The 26,885-nt window shown below is 45.5% G+C and overlaps 2 protein-coding genes across 5 annotated transcripts in view; one reads left to right on the top strand and one right to left on the bottom strand.

Annotated features, from left to right (window-relative positions):
• The window catches only part of LOC135377530 (ATP-dependent RNA helicase abstrakt-like), a 289,645-nt gene that overhangs the window by 65,190 nt on the left and 197,570 nt on the right, over window positions 1-26,885 (top strand). The window lies entirely within an intron of this gene.
• LOC135377531 (transcription factor collier-like) overlaps window positions 1-26,885 on the bottom strand; it is a 97,743-nt gene that overhangs the window by 8,196 nt on the left and 62,662 nt on the right. For all 3 annotated transcript variants that reach the window (XM_064610023.1, XM_064610022.1, XM_064610024.1), the window contains exons 8-11: window positions 8,002-8,083; window positions 5,969-6,086; window positions 733-875; window positions 126-252 (exon numbers count right to left, since the gene is read on the bottom strand). In XM_064610023.1, the coding sequence (XP_064466093.1) occupies window positions 126-252; window positions 733-875; window positions 5,969-6,086; window positions 8,002-8,083 (470 nt within the window). The remainder of the gene's footprint in view (window positions 1-125; window positions 253-732; window positions 876-5,968; window positions 6,087-8,001; window positions 8,084-26,885) is intronic.

The following is a 26,885-nucleotide window of genomic DNA, read 5'->3' as shown; positions in this document are numbered from 1 at the left end:
TGGCTTCTCCTCGAGAACTGTCTCAGTGCGGTAGAGCACGCTTTACAGGCGGATGCCATGGCATCTCGACCATCATTCGACCAACATCTTAAGAACCGTGACAAAATGGACGTCTAGTTACTCACACACGTAGACGAACCTTCCCGGTGCTCCCTTGCAGAACTGCTTCGACTTGTAAGACAGCGTCACTTCGACGACGCCGGGAATATGCCGCGGTGGCGTCTGCACCCGGATCGCGTGGGACGTTATCAGCTACACGACGTCAAGAGAAATACAATTACAACACATTACTCTAGGTATACCGAAATATATTGCAGAAATTTGTTGACAACCACGAAACAATAACAAGAACAAGGGTGTGACGACATACTGAAACAGGATAGTGCTACACAGCGTGTTTGCATTTAAATTGGCGAAAATATTCGCAACATTGTCAAAAAAAAAAAAACGATACAGGCACCCTTGTAAGATATTCGAATACCCAAGCGTGAAAACAAATCGTATAGCGAAACATAATGTGGAATAATATACAACTGATAATTGAAAAATCTCTTCTTTTGCATACGTCTGGAAAGCAATCAAATTTATCATTCTGTTGAATCCTTTTCGTGCCTCATAGAGTCAATGGCGTAAAATTACATATTTGCGTGGCACGCAAATTCAGTTTTCGTCCGACACGGCAACTGCAACGAATACTGAAAGCGAAAGAAACTTAAATACAGGGTATCTTACCTCGCTCCAAACGAGCATGGTGCCGAAGACCACCTGTAGGCCGTCAAAGAAGTTGTCTCCAATTATGATGACCGTCGAGCCACCTGTCGTCCAGCCTTCGCTAGGACTGATCGCTTTAATGCACGGTGTTGCCGCAAAAGGAACTGTAAACAAACAAAAAAACAAACAATGATGCGATTAACGTAATTGGTAAATGTGTGAAACACCTAACGCTCAGGGAAGAACTCAATTATTTTGGACTCCAATTCACGCATGCAACAAGTTGTTTGCTCTCAAAGCTTCTCCTATCTTTCCGCGCATTGTGCTAGAAAATCTAGCTTTAGTGGAAAATGGAAAAGAAATGTGCGGCTAGCGTACGTATAAAACTGGGAGAACAATAAAGCCTACACTGTTCACATAATGTGAACGATTCTCCCGCAGCACGGGTACATATTCGCAAGTTCTACTAGGATCAACAACTCTGCGCGAATCAATTTTTGCGACTCCTCTGGCACGTCCCCAATCAATCGTGAGCAGGAGTTGGCGGAAGATTTCATTTGGTCTGCTAACACGCACGTAAAAATAAAATAAAGGCGGAGTGGGGGGGGGGGGGGGATTGAGTGTAACCTAATATTATCTGAATGTATATATATGCAGAGTAGGTGGGCCGTTAAAAATCTCCAGAACGAAATGCGGAATGCAAAATTTGATACCCCGGCGCCGAGGGTCGCTGAGTACGCGGTTCGTCTCGCATGCGAATCGCGAACGCCGACTGCATGCCAAAGTAGAGTCTGCTCTCGCTACAACCCTGTCCATTGGATTTTATTTCATTCTCGTCTTTTACCCGCACGGCTACTGCATTTCGTATTTGGATAGAGCGCAAAAAGAAAAAAGCGGCCAATAAATCCGGGGGAGCAAATAAAATCCTAATAAGAGACGCTCAACATGTTATACTGTATAAGCGTCTGCATTAACTGTTTTATTACCGGAAGTTTGATGCACAAGCTTTGTTAGCGCCACAAGATCACACTTAAGCTGCAGACGAAATTGGGATTAGTCGGTGTTGGAAGTAGGAGACTCATCTACGGTTACTGCTTACGGACTAGCAGTAGAATTTGTTCGAGAGTAATAGTCCAAACTTCATTATTTATTATCTTTACCACGTGTACTGATTTCGCAAATCTAACATGGCAAACAATGTCCTCCTTGTATTTTCTCGATGGTACCGCACTTGCGAAACAACAAAGAAATAATACGATGTAGCCTGAGGAGCGTGCTATGCCACACTCTGAGGCTTACTGCGAGAAAGCTAAACGTGCAGTAAATTCCCTAGCTGCCAAGGAAAGCCATTTTACTCATCGGTTCCTCGATAAAAGGTGCTCTACTAGAGTGCAAATGTAAACAAAATTGTCAGGAAACCTTTCAGCTCGCCAGCTACAGTTTTGAGCAACTTATAATTACAATTGAGATATTACAGTCGTCGAACAGACACAGAACAGTTATTTTCCATCGTTATGATTGCATTTCACAACTTCATTCGTAGAACAGTGGTAGGTCATACACTCTGGGTATAGGAACAGGGCCTCCAGTACATTTCAGGCGGTTTCATCTGCGCCACTCGTATTCGGCACGCAGTATTTTGAATACTCATTTCCCATAAACGAATAACCCTGCTACGACTTACTTCAGGCTGCGTACATATGCTGATTTTGTAGATTGTTGCTGCGCGTTTTTATTGCGCTTATTTTGCCGCTCGCGTTTCTCACGGAAGCTTCCTATTTATGCAGGGTGAGAAAATAATGCGTAAGCGGGCGTCTCTCTCTCTCTTTCACTGCTCTTTCGAAAGATGCGAGCAGTACGTGGTTGGAAGCCTAATGGAAGTGCTCCCGTCATAGCGCAGAACACGTGAGCTGTGATGTGCATCCATAAATAAACCAATATGAACCGCGTTGCTGTGTTGCGAAATCCACGCTCAAAGTTTGTCCATCGGTGATTGATTTCGTCCGCAGAAAACAAAGAAATGGTACGTGTGGGAGTGCATTAAGAATAATACTAAACAAAAGTATATTTTTTTTCCCAATCGATGAAGTCTGATCGGTAGCTTTTAGATTGAAGCCTTCTGCTGGTTGAATACAAAGGTAATAGAGAGTTTTAGTGCATCGTACGCTATCGCCTTTGCGTACGTAAGGGATAGCGTTGATGGTTCTGCGAACGCCCATAACAGAAAGAGAGCTTCGTGCAGTGCGCAGAACCACCAACGCTTTCTGTTACCTACGCTATCGCCTTTGCGTTCCATGTACTAAAACTGTCTAATATTACTTAGTCATAGGCCTGTCTTCATTTTGGTGGTGACGTTAGGAACCACACCATAGCAGCCTGCGCCAGTCCATGTTTGTTGTTATTATTTGTTCACCTTGTGGATTTCATGGGAGCGTTTTCTTGATCACTTGTTCCATTTCACTGGATTTCATTGTTTTAAGGATGCAAGGTTGCTGCTGCTGTCATCGTTTTCCTTAGTTTATTATTCATTATTCTTTCGCATTGTAAGAATCAGGTAGTTAATATTATCCTCCACCACTTGTAGTTAGGGTTATCGGTATTTACCGGAAAGCGCCAATACACGTACGCCGGTAGATGTTTACGCGGTCGGTCATAACAATTATCCATCGAAAATCACCAGAATGGACGCTTCAAATTACTTTTCATTTCCTGTTGCTTCTTACTGCACTGCTTGGTAGCGGACAGGGGAAATGGGGTCATATCCATTATAATGGGGCTACGAAATTGTTGCAAAACATTGGTTGGTTTACTGCACGCAAAATAAGACGTTGCTAAATATTGTTGCAACAAACGAAGCGGTTTGCGATGATGCCTGAATTCCTTAACATGTACCTGGCAGTTGATCGCAACAAGTTCAGATTTTAGCAGCTGCTACTCTAAAGATAACAATTTAAATACAGTGTAGCATTTATTGTATGCATAGGAAATACCATGCAGTTCCGTTTCTCGCCGATTTTCACCGAGTTGCTTCACTTTTAAAATATCACCACCGAAAACCACCGCTTTTTCACACCGAATTTCTGAAAAAATTAGACACAGGAAACCCGACACGTAACTTATCTCGAAATACTTGGAAGGAGATTGAAAACTGTGCAGACTGTTCCGTTCTTGTCGCCCCATTCATTATCATTAATTTATCTGTTGTCGTCGTCGTAGCAAGGAAAGAAACACGCAAAGTGCACAAATTGACGTGTGCAGAACTAATACCAATAAAAACAACTGTATGAACGCAAACGAGCCACCTCAATTCATGTTTAAACTGTCGCGGCTTAACGATATTAGTGCCGATGTGTGACATGCACCCCTTGTCGACTTTTTTTCAAGCCGTCCTGTGTGCCTGAAGACAACACCTAATAGGATTTACCTCCGCAGATTAGGACGGCTTCAAGCTGGGGGAAATTAGGAGCATGTGTCGAGACAAGGGCTTAACGGCTCCATACATCTCCTTCGGCCCAAGTTCGTATGCTCCGTCATCTGCGATTGCGTGTGAGGAATCTCGGGAGCCTGGCTGTCTTTCCCGTTATTACTTGACATGGTATTTCCTTTCCTTTTTGCTAACGCTCGTGACGACAGCCCGCAAAATTACGAAAATAAAATGCAAATAATGCTTGATTGTGTAACAAAGATCTTGTATGAAAGCTCAAGCTGTCTTTATAATGACGTGGCCTGCGGAAAAAAGGTAGCTTACCTAACCTCACCAATATGTAAAGCACAATGTGGAAGTGTTTAAGTTTGAGGTCATCCGTGACATTGTCACACTTAAAAGAACTAACATACTAATGTCAGCTCGATGCACTGCGTGTTCTACAGATCCGTTGCTTGTACTTGCGGCGGTTCATGCGTACTCAAGAGAGCTTGGAGACATTGGCCTTGCACTATTCAAGCCAATTATCCCCTTCCAGAAGATCTTCACTAGGAAAGGTAAAAGAGTAGCTGGAACACTTCAGTTCAATACATAGCGTATCATTGTAAATGGCAACTCATTCGTTCTACGAAGACTACTGTAGGTAGTGGTCGCTTATCATTCACGTAAACCGTGACAATAGTAATAAAATGAAAACGACCGAGTAGATTTCTGGCACAGACAAGTTCGTGAACTTGTTTCGATTTCAAAAAAAAAGAAAAGAAAAGAGAACAGAAGCCTGACTGAAAAGGCAAACGCAGTTGCAGGCAGAGAGCCAAATCTGTGCAACCTTTTCTTGCCATGATGACTCCAGTTATGATGGGTTGCAGCAGTAGCGCGCGGAGCGTTGCGCTCCGCCACCAACAAACGAAAGCCTTCCCGAAGGCGATTCTTCACTTGTCGCTTGCAGGGTTTCAAGCTGCAACACTAGCTTCGGTCACCTCCGGGGACTCATTCTTCTCGAGCAGACAGCTCTTTGCTCTGTCCTATTCTAGCCATATCAGTTGGAGGCAGCGAGACTGCCACAGAGAAAATGTCAGCCGGGGCATGGGCCAATCAAACACGGCGTGTTCGCCGAAGTGGGTAGGAGCACTCTCTCGCTCTTCCCCAACCACAGGTTCCCGAGCATCGATTTCTCGCATGGAGGAGGGACTTGTCCCCAGGGACAGCCTGATTCCACTTTTTTTTCCCCTTCTTGAGCGAGCACACAAAACCGAATGTTTCCTTCTATGACATCACCCGCTGTGACAGGAATTAGCCTGCATAAACAGCAACGGTGTACCGTGGCCGGTCAACTATTTCAACCGTCCGATTTAATGGAACGGACAAAGACAGCAGCGACCCTCCTTGGAAGTCGAATTAATCTGACCAGCTGGCTGGAGACTGTCCCCGGGGAGCTGACGATTCCCGCCGTTTGCACGGCGGAATGAGAATGCCTCCCAGAGATGGACCCTCTTTCCGGCCGTGCGGAACGTAAACGGACAGTCTTTTCTAATGAAATTTTTCCCACTCTACGTTCTTCTCTTGGACGGTAATCAAATTCTTGCCGAATTGTTTGGAACGGCTCCGTAAGCCCTGTCTCGATACTGTTGTAATTCCCACACTTCGAGGGTTGCGACGCCGCTGTGTTCGGGCTAGTTGAAGGTCAAAATATTGACGAGCTACTATAAAGTTGTTCATGCTAAGTGAACACTGTAAGCGACAAATTGTTAATTAGGCCTGTAAATGACGGTAAAAGACGATCAAAGAATCGGTACAATGGCATCCCACATGTGTGAAAGCGCATAGACTTACCTTCGGTCGGGTCGAGCCGCTTCGCTCTTCGACCGTGTTTCGAGTTATTGTGAACAAACATATTGTCTGACACCGCCAGCAGAGGCCCCTCCACGTTCACCTGGTTCGAGATTACAACCTACAAGAACACACATAAAATACCTATGTGAGCATACCTAAGCACAGGTTGGAAGAAGGTAACATTGTCGCTACATTTCTACACGCATCAAACTAGGGCAGCGTCATAAAACCGAAGGCACCAAAAGTGATTTCTGTCGCTATGTGGACGAAGAAGATTAATAAAGGTGTGAGTGAGCGTAAATAAAAATAAAATGGAGAGTTGCCAATACGTGTGTGTTCGTGATTCCTTAGACGACTCTTGAGCAGTAGCTCATCGATTTACTCCAAGCCTAACTGATGCAATGCAATTGCTCTCGCGATTGCGTCGGCGACAGTGTTCTGTTATGTTACCTTGATCAGTTCAACACATTCGCTTAGACTCTAAGAAAGCTATTCGAAGCAGTTTCTTAAACGCGTATTATGAGCCGCGAGAATCCCCGCGCAACCTTACTTAAGCTGCAGCTAAAGAATATACAGCTGTTTTCTTTTTTGCTCTTGAGGTTGATTAAAGGCAATGTTTATCGCACTTTTAATCGGCGCCGTTTCTATAACACCTTCTCCTTTAACCGATTCGTTTTTTTTAATCCCTTCTCAAACTGCAGTCGTTTCTAGAGCGCCAATTTTGCCCATCTCATTCCATTCCCTCCTCTCTGCTCATCATTTTTTACTGGGCCGCGATGTTGATATACAGTATACGCGACCTGAACTTGTAGCCGTATACATTTATATAGATCGATGCGAAGAGATGAAGGCGCAAGGATGAGTCTCCCTAACGACCGCCCTCTCAGCGAGAAGAAACAAAAAGAAGGGAGCCATATAAGATACAGCGCCTTTTCCCCTGCAAAAGGTGAACGTGTTTATTTATGCAATTCGCCGGAGCGAATGAGGGAGATGGTCGCCTGAGTGGTTACGAGCCACTGGGGAATCGTCGGCGGAAGGGCCCGGCAGCTACGCCTGATTTTGAGATAGCGACCCGCTGAAAAGGGGATGTTCGGTGACTCTGCATCAACGCCCGTATATTTGAGTTACACTTTTCATGTAATGCGTAACCTTTTAGTTTGCTTCTGAAGCACCGGGAAGCACGAGAGCTTTGTGAAATGGGCTAACTAATGCCCTAAAACTCGAGAAAGGGTGGCTTAAATCGCTCTTATTGATCCTGCATCACGTTTATATGCTATATGGGTATGAATACTCAACGAGAGCTTTCAATTACTGATGCTGTTTTCCTCCTTAAAAAGTACTGCAAATATACGTGGGAAGACACGATTTGCACGAAATCTCGTCTCGTCAACACAAGCTACTCGCACTAAGTTGTAACCTACGCCATTTAATGTGACACTCCCACTCGATCCGTGTTACCTAATTGAACTTTACTTTGCAATTAGCTGTTCCTATAAGACCACCAATGTTAACTGTAAGGCATCCATGAGCCACCAAACCATTTATACGCACAATAAAATTCGTCATTACCTAACACAAATGACCTGTTCCATGTGAAAAACAATGTCTACATGCAACTCCCTGAGATTGACGGGACCATGTAGTTACACGTAGTTCCTAGCCTTATGTATTTCTTCCATTGCTTGCTACGCGAGGAGATACACGAATATTGAAAGAGCAGGAGTTTGTCTGTAGCACCGCATAGCTTCTGTCGAGGAAAGACGGTCAGACTGGATACAACTACTTTCTACTACTCACTACTGGCGAATTCCACCGGTTGTTGTAGTGCAGGAAATCTTCCACTACCGTGATTGTGCGTGTGGAGCGTTACACTGGTCCCTTAGTCACGTTCATCGTGTTTCATTGGTACTTCCGTTCGCTCTTCGTTTGTTTCTACTCTAACCCCCCCCCCCCCCCCCCCCAAACGGCACACTACACTACGCTGCACTGCACGAAAACGACCAGCGGAGTCCGCTATATGAAAGCTGACCTACCTGAAACCGCCGCATGTCCCGTGGATTTCCAGCGTTCTTGAGGCAGTTTTGGTTGCATTTGAGGAAGAACTTAAGGAAAAATCTGTAAAGAGAGAAAACAGCGAATTAACAGTGGAATAAGAGACTGTGATCGCGAGCAGGTAAGACCACTCGCAACATATTTTCGTTTTGTTTTTAAGGTTCCATGTCGGACATCCATAGGAATACTATCAGCCAAGCAGGTAGACTTCTACTTAACAGGTAGATAGTTCCCTTTTGAAAAGGATTAAAAACTGGGCTGTTTGGTGTGACGTTAAAATCGATAAAAACCCCAGTGCAGGGCGACACTTAAACGACAACACAAGGCACGGCGTTTTTAAGTTTAGCTTACCGACAGCACTACTGCATCTGCAACACATGTGGTGTTCATTTACACTCGTTGCACAGGCATCCTTCCCGATCCTAATCCCCAAACGGTCAGTCTCGATGAGCCAGAAATGAACATGACCGACGATTGATAACAAGGTTGCAGGTTCGAAGCCAGTTGAAGACGCGAACAGCTTTGGTAGTGTGATTGGAGGGGGTCAAACAGTGTGTGCGGTGTACTGACAGATTTCGACGTACGTTAATTGACCCTAAGATGAACAGAATCGACCCGTCTCTCCACCACCGTGGCGTCACTCAAAATTACTCCTTCCTGACCTTAAACCTCGCACGATTCCCTCTACGAATTGCTACAGTTACTATGGATTAGCACACCTTAGCTACTACTACTACTACACTCTAAGAAAACGTCAATTAATATTAGTTCCTTCGGGAATAAATGAACGGAAGTTTGTGCGAAGTTTACGGACTATTTGCAGTGCTGGGGAGTAAATTTCAGAGTGAGGGAGACTAAAAGAAGGAGTAATTGCAATCTAGGGAACTATCAGTTGTAATTACTCCCGAGTTAACTCCTTTTTTTTTTCTGAGAGCGCTCTACCCTGCACGGTTTTCTTTCTTTAAACCAGTCAACCAACTACTGGAAGCAACTTTATACAAGAACGGTGCAAACGAAAGCACATAGCCCCTTTCCTACCTGTTTCACTGTACAAACGCAAATCGCTTTGCCATTGAAGTTCAGTGCGCTCCTCTTTAGATTCTCTTTCAGCAAAAGTCAGGCGACTTAAGATGGAGATATTGCACCGCATAAGTAGGTTCTATGTGATCACGCAATCGGAAAAATCGGTGGCAGGCAGGGAAACTAAGGAGCGAGCAATTGAACCAAGTTAAAAACGACCGCCAAAATTCCACTCCACGCAGTTCCTTGGACCGACGCGTCGACATTCATTAAACATTCATGAAGGTTTGCGTGCGCATCATAGTTCTCGAAGAAGCCTCCCCCTCTGTCCTTGCTCAAACGCAGCAGCTAATGGCCAGGAGAGCTTGTTAATTATGTATGACATTGCCGGTTGCATATTCATTTTATGGTGGACGATCGCGAGCTGTTGGCAACAGTGTAAGCGAGAGGGAAAACGCGGCACTCTGCAATCCATCCCGTACGGATTCTCCGTTGCCGCCATCTCGATAGACATAATTAACAGAACGGAAGCGTACTGCACGGTTGTATATTTGGATGGCAATTGCAATGATGGCAGCTGGTGGTATAGCGGCGTCGGTATAGTGCATAATACAACAAGCTTTTTTTATTTATAGAAGCAAGAAGGATATTAAGGTAGCTGCTAGTGAATGCATTAGCATTGTTGTTAACATTGTAACATTGAATGTAGTAACATTTCGGAATTGGGTAAGGTAAAAACCTTGCAACTTACCGTCCCGATCATGCGCAAACTTTCATATGAAATCGTTTCCAAAGTACAGAGCCGTTGAGAAAACTTAAATGCTTTCCACTAAACATTCCTCATTTCGTTCCACGTCAGCTTCAACACGCCGGAAAACTAGAACACTAGAAAAATAAGTAACTCGTAAGTAATAACTTGTTTTCCTAGTGCTCTAGCCGTAACGAATCAGGCAGAAAGAAGAAAAACCCCGATGACCTCTTGTTGCGACAAAATATTACAAGAATTCCTGTAAGGTGCAAAAGTGCTGGAACGGGAGCCACCAAAGTCTCCTCATTAATGGGTAATGGAAACCAAGGAAGTGAGCCGAAGATTTGTTTGCTTCTCCCTTTGAGGGCTCTCTGTAAACAGAGGGGCGTCAGTTTGGTTTCGAACCCAGCCGCGCGTTTCCATGCAGGTCGAAGAAGAAGAAGAAGACCGTGTGAGAGCGCCTCTTTTTCTCTTCCTTCTTTCACTCTCTCCTATTCCTTCTGAAAGGGATCCACGAAGAAGTGGAACACACCGCGGTGTGTCCCTCGGGGAGTCCTCAGGTAAATCCCCGAATCTGTTTTACGACTTCAGGGAGGAATTAAAGGCGCCAGCCATTTACAGGCCAGTCTATGTTGCCGTTGTCGTACCTTGTCGTCGACGCGGTAGACACGGTTCAAATCGTTGTTCATTTACGTGGCAGAGAGAGGAAAATCCTTCGACTGTTTTCTGCTAAATAACGTGTCATAGCGAAACAATTTCCTGCGGTTCCGAAAGTAAAAGTGAGTGAGCTGTTACAGGTCGCGTATAAACATGTGTTCAGCAGCTGACAGCTGAACGACACTGGAAGTACTGTGATTAAGCAAAATTGAATTGAATAAATTAAATTGAACATGATAAAGTACAATTAATTTACCCCCTTTTCACCGAGCTCATCAAACCCTGCGCCAAGTGACGTCTTCAGGGTAAAATTTTGTTGCAATAATTTCCTTAACCGCATCGCATCGCATGTGCTTCAGGTAGACCTTGATCATTCTGCAAAACGATGTAGTAAAATACCCAGACACCGCCGTGTTTTCGTTTAATTAAATGCTTTAAAGTAATTTCTCGTTGTTATCAACGGCTGAAATGAAAGTCCTTTTTCTTTCTACATCTTTCTATATCTGTTCATATACGTATCTAAACCTCATATTTATATAGCGGCGTTCACTGGAAAAATAGACTGACGTCAGAGTGTTTCTGTTTCCTGAAATCTTCGGCATATAATCCTTCGCAACATTCAAAATGAAAATCTTACGAATAATATTTTCTTCTAATGTTTCGTAGCTGCAACATTTAGATGTTTCCGCACACTATGCAAACAACGCGTACGATCTGTTGCTATATTCCCTCTATTTCTTGCACATCCACCGAGTTACCATAGCACAACAAACAGAAGCGGTCGTGAGAAGGATGAAATCAAATTTCGGCACGCAGATGTTGGGAGCATGCTGTTTACCACACATTCCTACGCCAGGTTGGTTACTCCTTCGCTGCCTCAAGGCGATGGAATGATATTAAAGGAAAATTGCGGGGAGAGCCCTCTGTGTACATAGTCAAAACGCGTAGCTAACCCAGTTATAACCTCGTTGGGGTCGGCAGCGGAGCGCGCCATACATACATATCTTTAAATGTAAGGCCACACTCACTTGGTATTTGTCTTTGTGGTTAGCGGCGGCGATCATCAGCCATTCAAATATTCACCCGCTCCACATCTTCCTTTTCTTCGGTAAAGTGATCCTCGATTTGGAGTCTATCGATCACTCCGTAGAGAACACATACGGCTCTTCTAGAAACCGACGAAAATACTCGAAATGTTTCCGAGGTTCTATGGTGACGTTGGCGTTGAAAAGTTGCAAGACACGAATATGGATGATTCGTCCGTCAACGCGTTCTTGACGGAGGCAGCCATTCTTGGACGAAAATGTTGCAGGAAGGTGGTAGGCTTATCGCTGTAGCGCTTTTCTGCAAGATGCTTTTCATATACATTCAAAACGCGTTTTTTTATTCTTTTCTTTTTTATTTGTACCTACCTAAGTAAATTAGCAAATAGAGAATCGTGAGAAGAAAATGTCACAGAGAAACACTAAATGAAGGAAGATGGACATTGATTACCCTCATTAACCTTGATGTTAATTTCGTTGTGCATGCTGAAAACACGCGGATATCCTTAATTGCATATTTCTAGTGGTGCAGTTAGTGTGAGTGGTTCATAAGTATGGCGCAGAATCAAGGTTTTCCATGCAATAGTCCTCGAAAAACGACTTTGAGACCTTAGTTTTCAGCCCTCTCTTTCATAGGTGGTACAGAAATGGAACAGGAAGTGGAACGCAGCCACTTATACAGCATAACATTCCACCGAAATGTCTCGATTCGCATTGCCGTTACCTCTCGCACCCTACAGGAGACTACATGAGGCGACTGAAGTGCTCTTCCTATTCCGATTACAAAGCCGTCACGAATATTCGGGCCATGCCCTTTCCTCCGAGCACTCTGATCTCGTCTGGCATGGCAGCCGCTTTTTTTTCCCGTTCTTTTTCTGCCACCAGCAGCACGTATCTTTTTTCGTTCCCTGTCACTTTTTCTCCCCAGCCGTTCCCCCTATTCGGGTCTCAGGTTCACTATTTTCGGTGTTGATCCCTTAAATCTCTGCTGGCGAGGGTGTCTGCGTGGCGCAGCAAGGGAACTTCTGTACGCCATTCCAAGAGGAAGCAAGGTTCCGATATACTACTGGGAGTTTTCAATTACTGTTACGCCGATGGAATCGTCTATTTTTCAGACAGAGATTGCAACCTGTGTCACGAAGCACCCAGAGCTTTCTTCCCTCCCATCTTGTCGCCTCCCATGAGTCTCACACGGAAATTGTTACAGCGCCGTCTCAGAGATTGCCTTATAGGGAAGCCGCCGGAGTAACTAGCCACCCCCTAGGTGATGGGATTTGAGTGAAAGCGCCAATCCCCCAGTCAATCCACTGCAGAACGGCGCTATGTGCATGGGCAGCCCCGTATGCATGGCGTACATGGTGATGTTTTGTGTTAGAATTACCTGGTTATTGTGGCAGCGATACGTAATGCAACAAATTCGCATTTTGCGAAAGCACTTTTTGAAAGCACCTTCACGTACAAACATTGTTGCCCTACGCAAAAAGTACCTGCACGCTGGTTAGAACAGTGTTAATGCATTTTAGTGATAGTGGGGTGACATGTCAAAAGCGCGTAGATACAGATAAGCCTATACACCCATAGCCACGTAGTGTGTTCCTGGTCCCTGACCTCGTGGGTAACGTCTTAAGGTTGCGGGTTCGAACCCGGCCGTGGACGCCAGCAACTTGCCTGCACGGTACAAGTTGCGTATACGCCGTCTTCCGCGAAGAACATTAAACACCCGTGTGCCCTGTGCTGAGAGTTCGATGCACGTTAACGAATAACCAGGTGACCAAAATTAAGGTAATCCACGGACCGACCACTGTGGCGTCGCTCATTATCATAGTTGTCTCTCGACGTAAAGCCACTAATTATCAAATATCTTGTGGGCAACGGCCATCCAGCCATGAGGAATCAACATATGGACGCAAAAAGGTAAGGATGGTCGGAGGAATATCTACGAGAACAAAAGGATAGGTTGGCCCTTTCGGGCGGGAGCTTCCTACCCCTATACATAAAATCATTCTCTTACCCACCCACCCACTCACGCACACGTAGTAATCTCTGAATGTTAACGACTGCCTCACAAGATATTTCTCATTTCATTAAAGTACAGTGCAATTCGTTGTAGGCTAGACGGCACACAGGGAGTTGAATTGAATTGAATTTTTATTTTAATCTATTACAGATGTGCGAAGTGAGAGAAAAAGCTCTAAAAACAGCTTCACACGCTCCTACCGCCTGAGTTATAGAGCTCTTTCTACGTGTATAACCGAGAGGTAACCTGTACATGCAAAGACTGATGCTATGAGGCAACATCGACTGTAGAAACACATGTACCAACAATCTAATTTCGTTTTCGTCATTGTCTGAAAAGTGCGTGCCACTTCAGGATTCAGCCGTACTTGGTATACACATACAGGGTGTTCAAAATTAAGCTTTCACGAGCGCTACGCAAACACAGCGATGACAGGAAACCGGATGATAACTTTACGCTACTTGTGTAAGAAACAGGTACTGCTAATTATATAGCACCTGTTTCTTACTCAGGGAACAGAAAAAATAGCACCAGTTTTCTTTTGTTCGCCTATTTATAAAGTGCTAGTGAAAGCTTAATTTTGAACACCCTGTATTATAAAAGCAACCGACCAACGTGTTTGACCATTGTAAGACCCACATTGCAGAACGCGCTGCTAAGTTTATGTAGCACCAGTATGTCAAAAAGTTGCATGCATGCAACTCTTTCTTTACAACGAACTCTGTGTATATCATTACGTTATCATTCCTCATTTCGCATAATTTAAAAAAAAAATTCTCGTGTGTTAGACTCTAAAGTGAAGAAAAGAAAGGCGGCGGAAGCGTTTAGCGAGTCCATCCCGCGTAGACCGAAACGATGCGACAGGAAGACGAAGAGGGCACACGGTAACCGGATTAAGAAAGATAGCACGGCGATCTTCGAGAAAGACAATTTTTTCCATGAAGAAGAAGAGAGACTTTGTGTGCGTGCTTTCCTCGAACACCATGGCCGACGACGACGACGACGACACTGGGCGGCATCGAGCGATCTTTGATCGCCACTGCCATCCGGCATGCGGGTCACGGGGAAGCATTGGTCAGTTGGATCACGTGTCCCTACTGAATGCTCTTTCTCTCTGGCTCGCCGACGGCACCGCTTCATGTGAAGAGTAGATTGGATGCAGGGATTGGGTCGAGGGAGAGATATTTGCCTCACGACTCCTCTTATGCCCACGATGTGGAGAAGACAAAGTGCGTTGGCTATGATGCTTCCGACAGTCAGGCTTCTTGTGTGTAACTTGAAATTGAAACGTATCCCAGGGCTTCGAAAGAGTACAGCTAAATGAACAAATATTGACACGGGAATATGGATGGCGGCTTTTCTTATTAGAGAGGAACTTAAACTATATGTGAAAAAAAAAAAAAAAAATCTGCATTATACTCACGTTGAACGAGATGGTAACGCAACACTAGAAAGTCTACAATAATGCAAATATGTTGTCTCTTTGTGTCGAAAACTGCGCTGCTTTGACAGTGTCCGCGTGCGCTCTAACCTCGTTTCCGGAGACTTCATTCAAATGTTCTGCTAACATGGTTTACGCGATGGTGAATATTGCTTCCCGCTCTTTCACTTGCATTATGGATGGAAGCACAAAATTTTCGTCCTATTTCGAAATGTGGTCCAACATCCAACCTTATAAGCACTACATCCAGGATATTGTAACGTAGTCAACCGATGTTCAGACAACCAAAGTAACCGAAAAGAGCTGCCAGGGTCCGTGCGGGATACCCACGTGTGGGGTGCCGCAGCGTAGCTTTGACTTTCAATAATTTCGAAGCGCTCAAACGAACTGTCACTTAAACAGCAATGGTGTAAGTCAGTGAAGACAGTCCTTTGGAGGTGTCGATATTATCTGGTCATCATTTTGACGCATCTGTAGAACGAGGGCATCATGAAACACAAATGCACCTCATCGTGTTATAAAATCTCTGAATATTACCCGATACTTTTTTAAAACTGGTACATAACCTCTGACTTTTACAGGATGTCTTCCAGTCATTAAATCTGTTTTGCTCAGGACGACGAAATCGGGATGCTGTAATTTATTGACTGTATACTCGGCTGTCTTTGACAAGATCCCATAGCAAGAGCAGTGCCGACCGACCCAACCAACGACGTGTGTTGCGAAGCTTATCCCAAGGGAAGCAGAGTTACCAAAAACAACGCCAGCCACTGCAAAAAATCCTTTCAGGTAGCACGCATAAACCGCGTGCGTGTCGAAGAAAGTGCGGAACATCCAACGTTCAAAGCCCAAAAGCTCGACAAAAAGGGTTGAGAAAGGATCAGGATAGCGGGTAAGCATTATGCTACTACTGATCCTTTTGTGCGTCGGTCTTTGTTATGTTAGCCATGGGAACGGGGATTACGAGGAAATCTCCCCCCTTATTTTTGGAGAAATATAATTAAGCGAAGTCATTAGCCCTAATGCCAAGTTATTCATGTTCGTCTCATATTCCTGCGACGACAAAAGTACACATCGGGAGAATTTTAGAAGCTCTCGGCGCTGCTGTACCTGTATCAAGATCTTGAAATTGAGGAGGGGAGGATTGCTCTTCCGTTTTTGCGGCGTTTGCGAGCTATTACATATCCTTTATATAGGCAGCATTGAATAGGTGTTTCAGGCATAACAATAAAGGCATGAAAGAACTGATGTTCTGAGGCTGGAACAGCATAGAAGGGACAAATACATACATGCATAACACTAAAGGCATAGTGAAGAATATACACTCCCACTTTCGCAAATTCTGTTTCCTAAATTTGTGTCGATTTTATGTGGGAAAACGTGCGACGTTCTTGCATTTCGTTTTGACAGCTAGAGCGAAAACTGTATTGCGGCACTCGAGGCTACAGTAGGTAAGCTGCGCTCAGGAGCAGTGCACGGACGTTTCTTGGCACATGGTCCTTTCGAAGAGGGAGCAAAAAAAAAAAAAAAGGTGAAGAGGGAAGGCGGACGAAAGTCGGTGTCACGTTTCTCGTCAAACCGGGTCCCAGATACCGGGGGAGCTCATGAATCTTTCGCCCAGTAGAAGACCAAGCCATTAAAGGACATACGTGCTTTAGTTTACATATGTTAAGGAGCGGTGCAGGAAACAGGTCTAAGAGCAAGAAGAATTGCACGCATGGTCTTTGGAGGATTTCAGGCAGAGCGTATCCTCTGGTTCTAATATGTGGTCCAGAAAAAAAAAAAAATCAGATTTGATATAGTAAGATATGATCCGAGTGAAAAGAAATAAAACAGAGTCGTATAGTGACGCATGATTATTATCATAGCTTCTATCGCTTCACTCTGATATGTATTACGTCGCTTCTTATATTATCCGTTAAATTCTGCACCAATATTACCCACACGAACTGTCTCGGGCATTTCTATATCCCAGTGTCGATAAAGTCTCTTACGTCGTACCGGCCACATTACGTACCTGTATATCCAAATTTTACGAGCGCGACGATTTTATACGCACCCGACGTAACAGACTGAAACTGGCGGGTGACGTTGCTACACTCCACTGTTAGTTTAGCTTGGGCGCAAAAACGCCCCTTTTCCCGAACAACAAAAATAAATGTACGGGAACAGAATACTTTGAGGGTGAGGTGACGGACGATTCGGTAAAGTATTTTTACTGATTCGGGAGGCGACATGAACACAACGATCCCCAGAGAGAGTGAGAGAGAATCCCGATGATGACGAATCATATCCTCTCGGGGTAAACAACGTGGACTGGCAAGACTTGACTCCGAATCAAGCAACAACAAGAACACCGCCACCGGCAAAAGGGGTCCGCCGATGCGTCCTCCTTCCTAGGTCTGCCCTAATCACCATGCTCACAGTAGAAAGACTGTAATGGAACCGTGCTCTCAGGGGAGCAACGCAGACGGGAAGAACATAGAAGGAACAAGCGTCGTGCTATTCCACCGTTTTGCTTTCCCCCCTCCTCTTCTTCTCGTTCACGATCTTTTTTACTCTTTCGGCTCTTCCCCAGGGATCGGAAGTTGGCATATCCTATTTGCAAGAGCCGAACGCGCACTGAAATCTGCAGCGTTTTTATTTTTTATTCTATTTTTTATTTTTTTGCTCTTATCGGGTGATACCTTGAACGATGCCCTGTCCATTAAGTTTCAGTGTCCTCTTGCTCGCCGGTCGGCCCAACATGACGCTCCTACGGGTATATAAGTTCAGTAAAAATGCGCCGCAGTGTTGCGTTTCGTTCCCTAACGTCGTCAGCCACGAGATTCCAGCGCCGCGTTGGAAGGTAACGGAAGGGCTCCATGATTACTGGGTAGCCGAGACTGGGATGTGACCTGGGTTCGAATCCCGGCACCGCCTGTGCTCTCTTGGTGTTTTCCTCAGTCGTCGGAGGCAAATGTCGTCAAAGTTCCTTATGAAGTCTACCCAGGACGCAGGACGCCCCGTGCTGCATTCCGTCATATTAGACGGGCTAAGAGCCCGGTAGTAGCACCACCACCACATCGTTGTAATTCGTAAAAAATGGCGGTCTCACAATTCATAATTCCCATTAGCTTGGCATAATCCATGTATGTTTGACAAGCATAGAAGGTTTCGCACTTGTCTTCCGTAACATCGAAGTAAGAAATAATAAATTGGTCATCAATAAATCATCATAAATTATTATATGTGCGCCATGAGTTCGCTGTGTGCTCGTGCCTCAGGCCCACTGTGTACCCCACGCTGTTTTTTCGCAGAGACTGACTGCTGGCTCAGTAGTCAGCGTAGTACCGCATGACTTACCGCTACACAGTGAATGTGACCGCTGGGGGACTGATAGCATCAACGTAATATCCCAACAAACATATAGCGAAATTCATACGTATTAGAAGTCCCACCTTGATAATACCATTTCCTCTAATTAAGCGACGGAGACACTCGCGGTAAACGTTTATCCGTTTCACAGACGCTTTGACGGGTTCGAAGAAAGCTCGACGTAAATGGTCGCACTCGTAAAGTACGGTCAATGCCTCCGTCGTTGGAACGTTTCCGCCACACGAGAGGATCAGCTAAAGAAACAAAAGACGTGTGATCCAACGTCGACACTGGGAAGGGCCATCTGGCGGTTCGTCCGGAGGGCCAACGCCATGAACCGACCTCCGATGACAGTTCGCTCCCGCTTTCGGAAGCCGGGTGATGAGCAATCATGATTTACTTAAGGAAGCCTCGTTTTAGCGATAAATTTTGCCCCTACCAAGCACTTGTCAAATACAGCGTTGGCGCGCAGAATAGTAATTCCTCGTGCTTTCTTGAGAGACATAAGAAACAGTACTTTATAACGGCGCAGACAGGAAGTTCTCACGGACAAGGGAGAGGATCCCGCCTCCTAGGATTGTTTTTGCTTCGAAGGGATGCGTGGTGTGTTCTCAGTGTAAGACGGTGTCTTTTGCGGCAAATTCCAGTTCGCCTCAACAAATTGCTGAACGACAAGGACGTCCCAGGTTCCTTTCTTAGGAGCAATACAAGTCAACAGCACTAATTAAAGAATGCAACTATACCACTTTCTCCTTCTCTATGTAGTCTTGACTCAAGGTTCGATACATATTCCGCACATATCATACCAAGCATTCAATGTGCTTTTTTTTTCTTTTTTGCGTGGATAACACAGAGTGACCGGAACCGAGATTGCAGCCGAAGCTGTGACATCGACTCGGAATGTGATCTGTACGGTGCAGCTCCCGTCAAACCAGAGTGATCGAAGGTGAGGGAATAGCAAAACATACGAAAAAAGAGAAGCACCATAAATCGCTATATTGAGGCGACCCTGAATCGGAGTTCACCAAACGACGACATCTGAATCGTGTCTGTAGCATTTTGGGTGTAATAACGAGATGCCATTGCCTGTAGTTCAGTCCATATAATAGCCATCTTACCTTTTTTTTAAATTGATCAACTTTTCATCTTTATTACTATTCCCGAGAACGATACAGGCAGAACTTGACAAGCGAGATAAAATGAGGCCTAAGAAGACCGAGAGAGAGAGAGAGCCCGGGCCGAGCGCCGAGCTTTCAGCGGCCGAGTAGCCCCCAGGGTGAGATTGTGAGGCATTTCCGCGACAGGGGCCTCGCCTAATTGACGTGTGATTAAGGCCGTGCGGGAGGGCAGACAGGCCCATCTAATTGCCTGGACGGACCAGATTCTCGTGTCAGCGAAGAAACAAGCGACTGGACGCTCTTTAAGGCCTTCAAACTCCTGTCGCATTGATATATGCCATTACTCCCCAGCTCATGTTGGCAGGTTTCTCGTATTCTTATCCATCTTGTAATACGTAATTAAGTAAGACAATACAATGCGATAAAATGGGACGGATATGATTGCGGGAGAGAAATAAAACGCACGTAAAAGAGGTGTCGCCTGCACGAGAACTCCTCTCGGTTATGGTGCATTTGGATGAACCAGCTGAACTACAGCTTGTGGATAATGTGTATTGTGAGGAAGAATAATCGTCATTGCCTTCTAGAGGGTCGTCTTCACCTTCGAGCTGACCGCTCGCGAACCTTCGAACTCCTAGTCTGACAATGGGGGCCCTTATTACTCTTCGGAGACGTTACTTGCCGCATGATTAGCTGCCCAGTGTTGTCGTTCTGTGAGCGTTTTTTCTCCCATCTCTAGTGTGAGAGCGCTGTCTTCCCACGCAGCACCAGAGCATCAGAGCCTTACGTACTACGTTCTTGATTCTGCATTCTGTTATCAGGTTCAGGTTTACCTAATCCCTTTTAAAGCAGGGCGGATATCAAAGGCATGATATCACTGCCAAAAACAAGACATCGAATCGTCTCATCCAAGTCGATCATTTTACCGAATGAAATGCATATTCTAGCCACGGTTACGCTTAGCAGGGAGCAACAAAAACTACTTCCTAGGAGCACAAAACCTCCCGAAAGCGACTTTATTTGGTCAAATTAGGATAGAAGATCAGGACGTCAACGCGACATCTGGAAAGCGTAATTTATAGTACGTTTATAAGACGTACCGATTTTTCGTTTATAATACGTATTCGCCATCTCTGTTGAAGACTTATCCTAAAGGAAGACCTCCTGTAAACGACCTCCGTTTACGTTTGAAAGAGGTACTGACTTTCCGTTTAATATACGTCTTCGCCATCTCTGTTCAAGACGTATCTTAAAGGAAGACTATTGTGTGCACTGCGTAAGTTTACTTTTGATGGACCTACTGAAAGTCTCAAACCAAAAGCAGTAAGAAACACACACGTTGTGTTGAGGGTGAGTTAATGCTCCCAGCAATTCCTCACTTCAGTTTTGTTTGTGTGCGTAATTGAATTAAACTTATGGCATCTCCGACTGGCAGCCACCTATTGCTCTAGAGCGCTCTGTCTTCTACTGGTCAAAACGGAACGGTCGGACAACAGCTTCGGCAGTTGTTTCTTTCTTCCATCTTCTTTCTTCCTCCAGCTCGGAGCCCTCTGGCATAGAGCTTAGGCACCATTAGGCACCTCACCCTGCATTTTGACTCAGAGACGAGGACGACTCCCAGTTTGCGGAAGCTCCTAAGACAAGCAATGTATAATATCTGTTTTTCCTTTGCAAGGGAGTGCATGGACTACCTCCATGGATGACAATACACCTCCATGGGTATAGTTCTTCTACTCCACGACAACGCACACGTGATTTCTTGCTTTTCTCATTTTGTTTTTTTTTGAAACGCTTCGCTCATTGTCCGTCATAGGCGATACGAGAAACAAACAAAGAGGACAAATAGAAAATGAAACGTGTGGTGACGGTGGCCGAGGTAAAAAAAGAAAAAAAAAGAGAAGAAGCAGGTCTTCGTAAAACTATTCGATAGATATCCAATGTGAATTTTCTGACATTCAAAGATTTTTTTTTAAATTGTAGACAGCTTCAAGTCGACCACAAACACGTCTTCAAGAGTCGAGAAAGCGTCAACTTATCTCGGTGTAGAAGACGTTATCTAGACCAGATTGAAGACGTCGCCTTGATAAAAAAAAGTGGTCGCGGCTAGACCTTTCCTCGACGTTTACAGAACGTTTTGTGATACTGGGGATATGGTTAGTTCATGGTTAGTTGAGACTTATAGTGCTTGTAGCGAGACCAAGGTTAGCTCAAGTTTCTTGAATGCAGTTGCCCCCGTCTTGTAGGCGGTGCCAGCATAGACTCTGCACAAGTAGAGAAGCAAATGTTTCGACTGTATTTTACCCCACATTACGCCGCATTATAGCTTCCAGCCGGTACGCAATCGGGCTACATGACATCACAAAAACGTCATCAATGACGTCACGGTTACTGGCGCATGCGCTATTTTCATCGACCATGCTGCGTGTAACGTCTCGTCTTACCCTTACTCCATAGCCTAAGAATAACATGTAATTTACGCTGTTTAAAACTAATGTTCAATTCAAAGAAACTGAATCAAGCAAATGCACACGGTTTTCACGTTTACATGTGCAAAGACATTGTCAAAGACTTGTTAAAAGGGCTGTCGCGTCCGTCGCAGTCAATTCCGAAACTATAGTGCCCTTTAACTCCGCGTTCATCACTGACAATAACGCCGAAAATCCGACGCGAGTTAGTGGAGTTGTTCCTGTGCAGTTTGACGTAACGCATGGCAAGAGCAGACGACGGATCTGGAGAGTATTCCGGAATTCCCTCTCTGGAAATCGGAGAAAACGTCACTCGAACAAGGCCAATCAGTGAGCGCCCTTTGGCGCGCACAAATCCAATCAGGGAGCGGCTGGAGGGCCTTCGGCGACTGACCGGTGGGCTGGAGGGGCGGCGTCTGCTGGCCGCGGGGAGTCTGTCATCGGCTTGTGGAATGTTAATTGTTTCTGGTTAGCATCGGACGTGTCCGTACAGTCAGGAGCGTAACACCGTGTTCATGGTCGCGTCAGAACTCAGACTGGTAGGCGAAAGTCGGCATATTTACCGAGGACTTTTGACTTAGTATGTTGCGGTGCGAACACGAAGCAGATGACCTCGAGAGACAATCGCCTGCGCTGCGCTTCCATCCGTGTGCCTGGCTGACGTCATCATGGGGTTACTATGGCTGGGGCTTCCTTAGCTGCGGAGGGAGTGCGAATCTTTAAAAGTCGTTTATTTAATGTAAGCTGTTTTCGGAAGAGAGACTTGGCCAAGTTGACTGTGAAGCGGTGACGAACATTACCGTATCGGTCTCATACACACCTTTCCGCATGCTCCCCTTAATGACCGAAAAGAGAAACCATTGTCGAAAATAATAGTAGGGAAGTTAGAGTGCGCATATCTAATCAATCATTTGCAGTAGCCACCCAAATGCATTCAAGATGAAACAAAGGCCATTGAGCAAAATTGATTACTCCCAAGCCAGTTGAGCAAATCGTTTAGCCCCTCATCCCCTTCTGAAAGCTGTCAACTTTATCTTTAGTGCCACTTGCGCTCTGACCGCATCAAACGCTGAGCCGGGAATCCCCCTTGAAGCCCACTGCGAAGTGAGCTCGCGGGACCAATCCCGGGCAAGCGGCCGCTGGATTTCGGCGTTCGCACCTGCCGGCTGAATAATTAATTGAAATACTCAGTCGAAGAGCCCAAACGCCGTTATTACGGCGCTGGCTACAGCAAGACGACACTGTTCCAGAGGCGTGACGCCGGGAGCTATAGCGGGAGCCGCGGGCTCCGGCCATGGGTCTCTAGGGGGCCGTTGGCGCAACACTCGTGAGACACGCGCACCACGACATAACAGATGCGGCCAACGCTGGCCAAGGAGCCTTTCTGTTCGGGATACCGCTGCGACGTGCACGTGATTGCAGAGGCGATAACGGAACGGGCGATGGTTTATGGTCGCACATCGAGGGGAGCCCCAACAAGAAACACACGTACGGAGGATTTGTTTTACATCGCTATCAACGGCGACCCAAGTCTGCACGCGTAAGAAGTGCAAGAAGCGCTTGTGTGTTTTTCCTACGGAGGATGCACGCCATTTAACGTTTCGGTTTGTCCAAGCCGGGTGTTGTGTCAATGCTGTGGCCGACAAACGGATAAGCAGAAACTATGATGGATCACCACATTCAGCCTTCTAAAAAATATTCACAAGGTCGCAGGGTTCGCGCCTGGTTCAGTTTCATGTAATCAAATCTTATTGACAGAAATACGTGTCAGACAAGTGCGCTGCTGCGTACTTTTGAAATGTGTTTTCACGCTCAGCGTCACCAGCGCCCACCTTCTTTCACTTCCGCACTTTCGATTCTACTACGATATTTGTAAAAAACGTGTATCTTAAAGAAACCTAATTTATGGCCATGGTCTTGCATTCCCACAGTATCAAATTTGAAACCGACGACGTTCAGCCGGCAATACGTCCCTTACAAACGAGATGCGTTTTTTTTTTTTCTTTCTTGTTCTTTTTTCACAGGTACGCTGAACATGGAGCGGCCTGATACTATTTTCGGAGAGTGGTTGAGCGTATTAATTCGAGACATCCCGCAGTGTGCTCCCACCAACCCCTGGCGGCGTGTATGGCGGTGTCCTCCGGCATGGCCGCCAGCGCGCACGTAGCCCGAGGAACGCACGCACGGGAAGCGGACCCTCGTAGCCTCTTCCATATACTCTATATAAGTCGACCCTCCTCCTTGGGGATTTGGCCGCTGACCAATAAGAAAAAAGGAAGGGAGATGGGGGGTCTTCTAAAAGATGGGCTGGGAAGGCGTCCCGTGTTATTGCTCGCATTTCTTTTCTTCTTTTTGTCGAGCGCTGAAGACATACGGAGCAGTAGACGCTCTGGTTCGATTGAGAATCTGCACACAGGAACGCATTCGTTCGTATTTGTTTTGGGCTCTTCCGAGTTGAGCGAATGCTGCGTCTCTTCGGTTTTTGTGGTAGGACAAATGTCGCTTACTCACGGTAAACGGCGTTGCTTCCAATAGTTTAATATACGTCTACAAGCATGTGAAGTCGAGCACTTGTCAGGTCTGTATTGGACGGATATCGGCACGGTTATCTGTGGGCGCATTCAGCACACAGAAACACGACTCAAATTTGTCCTGTACGCGTTTCTGGAACCGGTCTCCCGCAACTGAACAGTAGGGCAAGTGGGGATGAAACGTCTGTTCCAATGGAATGGAGCTGGAATACAAAATTACTGATTACGTACTTTTGTTCGTTCATTTATATTAAAACCAATTAATTAAACAGCTATAATTATCGTAACTCGTGCAGTTACTTTCCAGAAGTACTGATCTTTTCGCATTAGAACTCGCTACATTTAATCTTTTCTCGTTGACACCAACTTTTCGATTTTTCGCACATTCTCCTTTATTTGCATCATAACCTTCCAAGGGAACCTGTATTAGTCAGTCGTGCAGCGTACAAAGGAGGGGAGTAGGAATTGTGTTTTCTCTCACGGTTTCGGTATTACGGCTTGCAGCTGCCATTGACTGCGCGATGCATACTGATTAGCCGTCGCCACTGATGCGAAAAGAATTCATAACCTTGAATATTGACATACGCACCGTGACAAAAAAGAAACAGCTTTGTATGCACTGTGTGCTTTAGCGCACTGGGTAGGATCTGACCAAATCCCTAGAGGGCGGACTTTGTTGCTATAATACTGAAAAGCGTAGACCCATAAAAACACCTGACCTAGTCCAAAGGATTAAGATGCCTTCGTTTTTTACTACCCATCGTGATTTTTTTTATTATTTGATTCCGTTTTTCTAGACATTGACTACATTCGCGAAACAATTCAGAATAGTGGAGCAGATCTAATTATCGGTTTATGAGTGTCAGATTATTTTGACGTCAACCAGTAAATGAACATACCTAGCCCATTCTGCTTCCATTGCGAACATTCCAGTGAGTTCCAAGAAACGTTCTCGCCAGTCCCCTATATACCCCTCTAACTCTGGCCCTGTCTATACACCCAGGCAAATGAGCCACAATTCGCTCGAATGAGGAGACTCCTGTCTGCGACTTGAGGTGTTGCCTTTCAGGTGAAAGATGCTTTGCAAATGAACACCATTCAGGATTACGACTGCGTTGCCCAGAGGGAACATCGATTGTGTCATAGACCTCTATTGAAAGCGGCGTCGGAATTTGCCGCATCCCTGAAGCGCCTCTAAAATATTCCCTTCCATATTACGTCCCTCTATAAGGCAGAAGGTATTGTACACCATCCGACACCGATTCGTGGAATTATGCATGTCTATGAACGTACGCCACGCAGGAGCACAAACAATCTCAGTAGACGTGAAAGAGGTGAGCGAAGCTGATTTAAAAATCTCTATGGGCAAACTGTGTTGTGACCACGTTTGGAGTATTTCAGTGGCGCACAAGCTGCAGCTTATCATGCAAATGGGTGTGCTTTTGTAGTGGGATACCGATCGCTTCAGCCAGTGCGTCAATGCAAATCGGTACAACGGACAAAAACCGCGCTATAGCACCTCCTCAGGTTAGAGTCGGTGTTTGATACTGTAATAACTATACTTAAAAATGTTCCACGTGCATGCTTTTGCATGAGAATGCAACGCATGCAAGTTTATCGTGATTTTAGTAATAGAGCTGAAGAGACAGAGCTGTGGAGAGTACTGCACCACGTGGTTGATTAGTCAATCGCACCTTTTCATATGTAGCAAATGCAAAAACGTTGCAACGTTGCCAAAGTGTATTTCGAATGGCAGTGCTACGCGACGTTGTCAGTTTTAGAGGATAGGAAAACATTCGGTGCATTTAAAATTTGCTTTGCAGTATGAAAACACAACGCGTCTTAGCATCAGGGCTCATCTAATATGTTACACCTGCCGTCTGCACCAACACTTGTGCAATTGCGCTGTAAGCAAATTGATGACGCATCAGCTCATGTGAAGCCAAGACAAGACAAGATTCTGAGTGTCACGTAGCTTTCCAAGGCTGCCGTACTGGAGCGCTATATCCAAGTCGGGCTCAAGGTAGCCCGAACGCTTGCTTGAGATTTTCACCACACGTGTGATGTCGAGGTCGATGCGTAAGAAGGCTTCAAGTCGAGAAGGGTTTCTGAAGTGCATTGACACTCTTCGCAGGCAGCTGCAAGTCAAGTCGAGATCAGATCAGTTCACATCTATGAATTCGGGGGTAAGGCCGCACCGGCAGGTATGTAAAGGACGTAAGAACAGAAATGATATTTTCGATTCAGATACTGGACGCCACGCTTTGTCCACGTTGACTTTCTTAGTCAGTGCAGCTGCGGACTGAAATTTCAGTATGGAGAGGATCACTAAGGCAGAGAAGTACAAAACGTTGAAACAAGAAATGCAGCGGGGGCTCAAAATCTGTTACTCAGCATACACCGCAACATTTGCCTGAGCTTCCTTATGTCCTTCGAGGTTGTCATTACGCCGTTTGCCTCGAGCCCCG

The sequence above is a fragment of the Ornithodoros turicata genome, chromosome 1, assembly GCF_037126465.1.
Source record: "Ornithodoros turicata isolate Travis chromosome 1, ASM3712646v1, whole genome shotgun sequence".
NCBI lineage: Eukaryota > Metazoa > Arthropoda > Arachnida > Ixodida > Argasidae > Ornithodoros > Ornithodoros turicata.
The sequence above is the reverse complement of the archived record's forward strand: the minus strand, read 5'-3'. Positions and strand labels throughout refer to the sequence as shown.